At 39.9% G+C, this 10,187-nt stretch overlaps 1 protein-coding gene across 6 annotated transcripts in view; it reads right to left on the bottom strand.

Annotated features, from left to right (window-relative positions):
• Positions 1-2,791: 2,791 nt before the first annotated feature.
• ston2 (stonin 2) overlaps positions 2,792-10,187 on the bottom strand; it is a 180,432-nt gene continuing 173,036 nt past the window's right edge. For all 6 annotated transcript variants that reach the window (XM_043696971.2, XM_087989600.1, XM_043696975.2 and 3 more), the window contains 2 exons: positions 7,509-7,711; positions 2,792-5,222 (listed from right to left, as the gene is read on the bottom strand). In XM_043696971.2, coding sequence (XP_043552906.2) covers positions 5,139-5,222; positions 7,509-7,711 — 287 coding nt within the window. In that variant the 3' untranslated portion in view covers positions 2,792-5,138. The remainder of the gene's footprint in view (positions 5,223-7,508; positions 7,712-10,187) is intronic.

The following is a 10,187-nucleotide window of genomic DNA, read 5'->3' as shown; positions in this document are numbered from 1 at the left end:
AATTGGAAAATTTGCACATTAGACAAAAATTGGATGTGTAGTTGATAGTCAAGAGGATAGTTATTTTTATTAACTTGTGGGATGTGGATGTCACTGGCTGGCATTTATTACTCATCCCTAGGTGCCCTTGAGAATGAGGCGGTGAGCTACCTTTTTAAACCGCTGCAAATGTATGTGCTGTAGGTTGACCCACAATGCCTTTGGGAAGGGAATTCCCAGACTTCGACCCAACAACAGCGAAGGAACAGCGATATAAACTTGCAGCGGATGGTGTTCCCATGCATCTGCTGCTGTTGTGCTTCTAGATGGAAGTGATGGTGAGTTTGGAAGATGCTAAGGAACTTTGGTATCTTGTAATTATACACAATATTATTGAGCATCGATGATGGAGGGAATAGATGCTTGTGGATGCAATGCCAGTCATTTGGGCTGCTTTGCCCTGGTTGACATCAAACTTCTTGAATATCGTTGGAGCTGCAACCATATAGTCAAGTGGGGTGTATGCCATCACACTCTTGACTTGTGACTTGTAGATGATGCATAGGCTTAGGGAAGTCAGGAAGTGAGTTATTCCTAGCCTCTGACTTGCTCTTGGAGCCACTGTGTTTATGTGGTGAGTCCAGTTAAGTTTCTGGTCAATGGTAACACTAAGGATGTTGATAGTGGGTCAATGGTAACACCATTGAATGTCAAGGGACAGTAATTAGACTGTCTTTTATTAGAGATGGTCATTACCTGGCATTTGTGTGAGACAAATGTTATTTGCCACTTGCTAATTCAAAGTAGATATTGTTGTCTAGATCTTGTTGCATTTGAACATGGATCAGTATCTGAGGAGTGCTGCACATTTTGTAATCATCAGTGAACATCCCCACTCCTGACCTTATGATGGATTGATTGATAAAGCAGCTGAAGATGGTTGCGCCTTGGACACTATCCTGAGGAACTTCTGCAGAGATGTCGTGGAGCTGAGATGACTGACCTCCAATAACCAAAATCAGAGAGGATAATTTGCCCCAATACACATGTATTCCAGTTTTGCTAGGGGTCCTTGATGCCGCACTCGGGTCAAATGCAGCTTTAACGTTAAGGACTCTCGTCTCACGTCTGGAATTTAGCTCCTTTGTTCATGTTTTGACAAATAAATTTAAAGCTGCAGGAATGTGAATTAATGCATGTGGGGAAAGCAAACAAACCAAGGAAATACACAAAACAAAAGGATATTGAGAGGAGTAGAGGAAGTGAGAGAGTCACAGAGTCATACAGCATGTAAACATACTCTTCAGCCTAACCCATCCATGCTGACCAGTTTTCCTGAACTGAACTAGTTCCATTTGCCAATCAAGATTGTAATAGATGGAATGTTTTACTTTATTTGATGAAAGTATAGAATACAAAAGCAGATGTCATGCTGGAACTGTATAAATATATTGGTTAAGGCACAGCTGGAATTCTGCATACAGTTCAGGCCATAACAGGAAGGCATAATTGTTGTGGGAAGAGTACAGAGGAGATTTACAAGAATTACCAAGGCTTGTGGAAATATTGGATATGCTAAGGTTATTTATCTTAGCATACAGGAGGCGGAGGGGTGAGTTAAATGAAGTGTATTAAATAGGGGGCCTTGATAGAGCAGTCAGGAAAGTCCTGCTCCTCTGAATGGTTTCTCAAAGGGTGGATTTAGCAGCTATTCAATCCCCACAGTGATCTTTCACCACTCATTTGTTTGTCCAACTGTTCAGCTCTCTCTTTGGACTCGTATCTCTCCCTTTCGTTTATTCTCCCCACCCTATCTTCTGTATAATTACCATCAGTTCTGAAAAAGGGTCACTCGACCTGAAACATTAACCCTGATTTCTCTCCACAGATGCTGCCAGACCTACTCAGCTTTTCCAGAAATTTCAGTTTTGATTTTGTTTCTGATTTCCAGCATCTGCAATTCAGTTTTTTGATGGATTTAAGGCAATTGATAGAAATAGAGGGGAAACAAGGAAAATCCTTTTCATCCAGAGCGTGGTTGGTGGCTGGAATTTGGCACAGCAGATTCAATAGGCTGAATGGCCTAGTTATGCTTATCTAATGGCTTGGTGATGGGAGGCAAAAACCTACGGCTTGTTTAAAAAGGAATCTGGATCTTTAGATTAAATTACTTACAGTGTGGAAACAGGCCCTTCGGCCCAACAAGTCCACACCGACTCGCCAAAGCACAACCCACCCAGACCCATTCCCCTGCAGCTAACACTATGGGCAATTTAGCATGGCCAATTTACCTGACCTGGACATTTTTGGGAGGAAACCGGAGCACCCGGAGGAAACCCACGCAGACACGGGGAGAATGTGCAAACTCCACACAGTCAGTCACCTGAGGTGGGAATTGAACCCAGGTCTCTGGCGCTGTGAGGCAACAGTGCTAACCACAGTGCCACCGTGCCGCCTACGATCTGTACCTGAAGTGTAACTTGCAAGGATATGTACCAGGTTCTAAAGGTGCGATAAGAATGGGCAGTGAGGTAAATTTCAGCTAGATGACTTGATGAACTGAGTAACCTCTTTCTTTGCCATAATTTTTCTATGACTATAAATCTTTCTTCTGCTTCTGATTAAGGATTACTATCTCATAATAGCCTAAAGTACAGATAATGCTTTTAGGTAACAGTCTGCAGCTCATTATGTTTTGACAATGAAACTGTTGAGTTGCGAATCACTTCCACTAAATAATGCACACAACCAGTTTGGTCTCACTCAGCAACACTATACTTAAAAATAAAAATATTTGCAAAGGGATAAAATGCTATATTAAGTGCATATATTTATTTCTGATGCCTGCGCATATAATACATTTTGTTTCAAGACTCAAAAAAAAATTTAATTTTAAACATTCTGGCTTTGCACTCATACTAATCCCAGCATTTCTTCTTGAATAAATGCATGCCCTTGGTATCTCAATGTCCTTCCAGTTTTCAGAATATACAAACTATAATCATGAAAAAAGTATAAACAAACTATGATATGTTAAAAGTTTCCTTTAGGTCTTGCATACTTAACATCCTGTCAATTATGCCCTATTGTTACAAAGGTATCACATCACAGGACTCAGAAGCCACTTGGCTCAGATATCTGTGTTGATGTATTGTGAGAGTTATCTTTATCTATATAATAGACACATTTTTGATCAATAAGGGAATCAAGGGTTACTGAGGAAAGGGAAGAAATGAAGCCGAGGATCATCAGATCAGCCATTATTTCACTAAATGCCGCAGCAGCTTCAGTGGGCTGAATAGCCTAGTTAAGCTGATTTTATGATCTATCCAATCAATCCCAGTAACCAAATCCCACATCCAAACACATTTCTCTTTTTCAAATATATCTAATTCCTTTTGAAAGTTAGAGCGCATCAGATTCCACAATCTATTCCAGATCATAATTCTCTGTGGAAAGACAAGACATTTTCTCTGGTTCTTTGGCTAATTTTCATAAATCTGCATCCTCTGGTCACCTGGTCTGCTGCCAGTGGAAACATTATCTACCAAAATCAAACCTCTCTTCAACCTCCTATTAACCTTCTCTGCTCAAAAGAACAATACACGTTTTTCTAGCCTCTACACATAATTGACGTTTCAACTTCCTGGTTTTTTTCTAATAAATCTCCCTTGCACGAACTAAAAGATTTAATATCCTTCCTCCAATTCTTTGTGCAATTCAAATAGAAAAGTTTTGCAATATTAGTATTTTGTTAACATTACCAATACTTGTTCAGCAACATTATTTTTGTCGAGCTATCTGATGATGCCTGCTGTGACACTTGCAGCAATGTCTAATCTAAGGAATCTGTACCCAATACAGAAATATTAGATACAAACTTCTGTTCCATTTTCCTCCTTCTTGCCCTTGTACTATCTTCACCTTTGCATTCTTGTACAATTCACCTTCCAGCCTAGGCATACTAATTTACAGTTTAGATCCATAATTATCTCCCCTTTCTGCTCTATTATATAAATGTTTATCTCACATCCTAGTACTGAGCTATGTATTATAATTTGATTTTTAAAATTTAATAGAATGATAAAGATTCAATTTTTGTCCAAAGATATCATAATTGCGGAAGTTATGGAGATTTAGCGATAATCGACAAAGTCCTTATGTAATTGTTTCCTGTTGATATTATTGATTGATTGTGTTTTCCACAGAAACTGGCAACCTTCTAGACTTGCATAATTTATGAGTTAGGATACCGAGTGGTTCATACTGAATTTCACAAATGACGCAAATTTGAGCTGATTCTTTTCTTTGCTGTGCCAAAGATTCTGAGGCTAATTATAGCATTGATGCCAGAAGTGAGATCAGCAAATTCACCTCAGGCTGGGGCTTGAATCTGTACTCCTAGTCAGTATGACAGTCAGAATGTCTATCTAACTAAGAAATCAGTGTTGAACTGAAATAGAATATTAGCAATAAAATAATTGTTTGCAGCTCTGCAAAACATTTAATTTTCAAGTACAAGACCTCATTGTTCCAAAGGCTATTCATTTTTTTAAAAATAGACAATCATGGAGTTTGAAAACTATCATCTCTCAGCAGATCAAAGGAATGAACCAGTGCATCTTTAAATTTCAACATTTTCATTTCAGAGCCATTTGAAAAAGTATCCGTTAACAAACCTCAATCTCAGATACACACTGAACAGGAAGGCAAGGGCAAAGAGGGCTCCTGAATGCAAATGTGAGAGGATTCTTGTCTTCTACCCCCAAAGAAATGGGAAAACAACAACAAAATAAAAGATCAATATTTACCCTAAAATATGACTTGTATTCCCCACATTTCTCAACTTTGCTTAAGTTTCTGAGTATGCACAAGATTAAAAATAATATCAGTTATGCATTATTTAGTGAGAATGACCGTAAAATCTGTACAGAGGAATTTAATCCACACTTGTTCTGTCATCCAGGTTCTTAACTGCTCCTGTCACGGTATCTTGGCCCAATCAAATTCATAAAATACTGAATTCAAAATTCTCTTTTGTTCTCTTCAGTGCTTGAAACTTGTATAATAGCAGCATTGTGCTATTTGATATATAGACGGGTTGAATTTCCATCGTAAAAGTACTAAGTCGATTATCTTGCTTCTGAATTTAGAGAGTTTCATTGCTGAACACACTCATTTGGATGATCAGTTTCCATACCGTCCACATTTGCAGCCTGAATTTTTTTCTGTTCCATTTCCACCTGAACAAAATTGAAATAGAAGTATCAATGCAGATGACATTAGTGCTGCTTTTAAAATTATTCCAGAATAAAATCACATTGCACAACTGCCATAGTAAAAGAATAACATGATGACTTCTATCTTTGCCAAATAAGAAAACAAAACATACCAGTTTTAAAATCAATAATTCTAATGTGGATGGATGTATGTGGAGAGGGATCTGGGTGTATGTGTGGAAGTTATTGAAAGGTCAGGTTGAGAATGCAGTTAATAAACCATATGAGGATCCTAGGTTTTATCAATATGGACAGAGTACAAGAGCAAGTAGGTTATGTTGAACTTGTGAAGAAGTTTGGTCTCAACTGGAATTGCTTCCAATCGGGGCATTACACTTAAGGAAAGATGTAAAGGCATTAGAGTGCAGAAAAGAATCATAAAGCATGTTCCAGGGATGAGGAACTTCAGTAATATGGATGGATTGGAGAATTTGGTACTGTCTTCCTTGTAACAGAGAGAGTGTTGAAGATAGATTTATTGAAGGTATTCAAATATCAGGAGTCTGCATAGGGCAGAGATGAAGAAACTGGTCCCACTATTGGAAGTATTGAGAATGAGAGGGCACAGGTTTAAGGTAATTAGCAACAAAAGTAATGAAGACATGAGGATAAAAGTTTTCACACAGCAACTGGGTTAAGATCTGGTATTTGCTGCATGACAGTGTGGTGGAGATAATTTAATTCCATCTTGAATATCTCAACTGAAACTATCTGCAAAGGAAGAGTATGCAGAGTTACAAAGAGAAGCTGGAAAAGTGCACTGTTCATTTGGAGAACTGAAGCAGACAAGCTGGGCAAATTGCTTTCTTCTGTGTTGTAACAATTTTGTGATTCTGTAATGCTCTGGAAAAGGTGGTATTTTCATGAATGTGGGTGGCACGATGGTACAGTGGTTAGCACTGCTGCCTCACAGCGCTAGAGACCCGGGTTCAATTCCTGACTCAGGCGACTGACTGTGTGGAGTTTGCACATTCTCCCCGTGTCTGCGTGGGTTTCCTCCGGATGCTCCGGTTTCCTCCCACAGTCCAAAGATGTGCAGGTCAGGTGAATTGGCCATGCTAAATTGCCCGTAGTGTTAGGTAAAGGGGTAAATGTAGGGGAATGGGTGGGTTGCGCTTCGATGGGTCGGTGTGGACTTGTTGGGCCGGAGGGCCTGTTTCCACACTGTAAGTAATCTAATTTAACTTATTTTGTAACTATTCCCATTTGTTGCAAGATTGTGGTTTGAAAATATAAGAACACTGCAAGACAAAGGATATTCCAGTGGCTAACACAAAAAGGGCAACTAGGGATGGGCAATGAGTGCTGGTTTTGCCAGCAATACCCAGATCCTATGAATGAATAGAAATATTTACAGCAGAAGAAGATTGGGTTATCCTATTCTTTTGTATTTTCCTTGTAGTTTGGTTTATTGATTTATGGTATAGGAACCTTTGATAGGAATTTATATGGCATGAGCAATTCAGCAATAAATTTTAGTGGGGGAAGAAGCAATGGCCTAGAAGTCAGAACTTCCTCAGTTACAAGGAAGGGTCACTCAACTCGAAATGTTAACTTGATTTCTCTCCACAGATGCTGAGCTTTTCCAGCAGTCTCTACTTTTGGGACTAGGGGTTTATCTCTAGATTATTAATCCAGTGACCCAGGTCATAAAAGAAACCAGATGATGACCATGAAATCATTGCCAATTGTCAAAAAACCATCTGGTTCACTAATGTCCTTTAGGAAAGTAAACTGTTCTCTTTATCTAATCTTTTCTACGTGCGACTCCAGACACACACCAATGTGTTTGACTCTTAACAGCCTTCTGAGTAATTAGGGAAGGGCAATAAATGCTGGCCTAGTCATCATAGCCCACATCTCAAATTAATCTTTAAAAAAGCCTCAGGGATAGAAGTGGATGTGAGGGATATATAGGTTTGAGCTTTTTGCAACTTAAGATATTGGTTCTTTTGTACAAAGTGTTCATTTTTTAAAAGAAAGTAAATGAAATACAGGTTGTTCTGCTATAACATGATGGTTGCTATTGAAAATTACACTATGGAAAACTGCTATGGAAAATTACACTGTAGAAGATTGTTACATTTTAAAAAAAATCGCTATGCCCATTCAGTAGAATATTTGCATTATTCAAACAGCAACCATGATTCGTCAATCGCGTTATAGCCACTTTGTGTTAACAAGAGGTCTGTTATATCAGAACGATCTGTAGTAACGTCCCATATAGTGAATACAAAATAAAAAGTGTACCTGATAACTGTAGTGAGCTTTGTAAACAACCCATTTTCTCACATCACTCTTATTAGCCACTCCAATCGATCTAACTGCTGCTTTGGATGCTGAAGTACTGGGCATGTCAAATTCCACATCCACATAGTGGGCAAAACTAACAGGCACCTCCCGGTCAGATCCCAGTTCAAGGTGGCAGTAAAAAGAATGTGGATGGCCTGAAGCTGAAGAAACAATTTTATTGGCATAAAGAATATTACAAATTTTCAACTATTTTAAAAGCAGTAACTATTAACCTTTGCTGCACTGGATCCTGTGGAGTACAGTCAGTTATAAATAAACAGCTCAAATAAAAGCTCACACAACATAGTTAGCAACTTACTGCATGATGTTATGGCCTGCACAAGGTACAATTAATTAGACTATAAAAATGAAAATAGAATTCTAGGTTTTAGCTCAAGAGATATCAGAAGGAAGTCAATCAGACTTGAAACTTTGCTTCTCTTCTACAGATGCTGCCAGACCTGCTGAGTTTCTCTAGCATTGTTTTTATTACTGAATGTTTTAAGAACATTTTGTTAACATTTTAGAACATAGAACAGTACAGCACAGAACAGGCCCTTCAGCCCACGATGTTGTGCTGACCATTGATCCTCATGCAAGGCAAGCCTAATGTGTGATCCCTCAAACTTCGGTGACCATATGCATGTCCAGCAGTCTCTTAAATATCCCCAATGACCTCGCTTTCACAACTGCTGCTGGCAACGCATGCTATGCTCCACAACTCTCTGTGTAAAGAACCCACCTCTGGCCTCCCCTCTATACTTTCCGCCAAACAGCTTAAAACTATGACTTCTCGTGTTAACAATTTCTGCCCTGGGAAAAAGTCTCTTGGCTATCAACTCTACCTATGCCTCTCATTATCTTGTACACCTCAATTAGGTCCCCTCTCTTCCTTCTTTTTTCCAATGAAAAAAGTACGAGCTCAGTCAACCTCTCTTCGTTAGATAAGCCCTTCATTCCAGGCAGCACCCTGGTAAACCTCCTCTGAACCCTCTCCAAAGCATTCACATCGTTCCTATAATAGGGCGACCAGAACTGGACACAGTATTCCAAGTGCGGTCTAACCAAAGTTTAATAGAGCTGCAACAAGACCTCACGGCTCTTAAACTCAATCCCCCTGTTAATGAAAGCCAAAACACCATATTCTTTCTTAACAACCCTGTCCACTTGGGTGGCAATTTTAAGGGATCTATGTACCTACACACCAAGAGCCCACTGTTCCTCCACACTGCCAAGAATCCTGTCTTTACTCCTGTACTCAACTTTCAAGTTCGACCTTCCAAAATGCATCACTTCGCATTTAATCAGGTTGAACTCCATCTGCCACCTCTCAGCCCATCTCTGCATCCTGTCAATGTCCTGCTGCAGCCTACAACAGCCCTCTATAGTGTCAATGACACCTACAACCTGTGTGTCATCTGCAAACTTGCTAACCCATCCTTCAATCTCGTAATCCAAGTCATTAATAAAAATTACAAAGAGTAGAGGCCCAAGAACAGAGCCCTGTGGAACACCACTCACCACTGACTTCCAAGCAGAATACTACCACTCGCTGTCTTCTGTCAACCAGCCAATTCTGTATCCAGACAGCTAAATTTCCCTGTATCCCATTCCTCCTGACCTTCTGAACGAGCCTACCATGGGGAACCTTATCAAATGCCTTGCTGAAGTCCATATACACCACATCCACCGCTCAACCCTCATCAACTTATCTAGTAACATCCTCAAAGAACTCAGTAAGATTTGTAGGCATGACCTGCCCCTCACAAAGCCGTGCTGACTGCAGTTAATCAAGCCATGCTCTTCCAGATGGTCATAAATCCTATCCCTCAGAATCTGTAATTGCTGGGGATTTCCCGATTTCCTTTCTTGAAGAGAGGAATTACATTTGCCTCCCTCCAGTCCTCAGGTACGACTCCGGTGGAGAGCGAGGATGCAAAGATCTTCGCAAGCGGCGAAGCAATCACATTTCTCGCTTCCCAAAGCAGCCGAGGACAAATCTGGTCTGGCCCTGGCGACTTGTCAATCTTAATGTTTGTCAAAATTTTCAGCACATCAGCTTCCTCAATCTCTATCCATTCCAGAATGCTTACCTGCTCCTCAATGGTTTCATTCACGACAAGGTCCTTTTCTTTAGTAAAGACAGAAGCAAAAATCTCATTTAGGGCTTCCCCTACCTCCTCAGACTCTATACACAAGTTCCCTATGCTATCCCTGATCGGCCCTACTCTTTCTTTGATCAAAGGTTTGCCACAGGAAGTGGTTAAGGTGAAGAGTCTAAATGTATTTAGGGACGAACTAGAGATGCATATGAAGGAGAAAATTACAATGGTAGATTTAGAAGAGGAAAAAATGTAAGGAAGTTCAAAGGGCAACTTTGATTGGACCAATTAGCTCCGTTTTATACTATGTAGAGTCATAGAGCTGTTAAGCATGGAAACAGACTCTTTGATCCAAATTGTCCATGCTGACCAGATATCCTAAATTAATCTAGTCCCATTTGCCAACACTTGGCCTATATCCCTCTAAACCCTTCCTATTTATACACCCATCCAGTTGCCTTTCGCATGTTGTAATTGTACCAGTCTCCACTTCCTCTGGCAGCTCATTCAATACACACACCACCAACTGAAAGAG

The sequence above is a fragment of the Chiloscyllium plagiosum genome, unplaced genomic scaffold, assembly GCF_037043375.1.
Source record: "Chiloscyllium plagiosum isolate Xiang-an unplaced genomic scaffold, Cpla_swu_hap1 HiC_scaffold_8, whole genome shotgun sequence".
Taxonomy (NCBI): domain Eukaryota; kingdom Metazoa; phylum Chordata; class Chondrichthyes; order Orectolobiformes; family Hemiscylliidae; genus Chiloscyllium; species Chiloscyllium plagiosum.
Note: the sequence above shows the minus strand (reverse complement) of the source record. Positions and strands in the feature narration are given on the sequence as shown.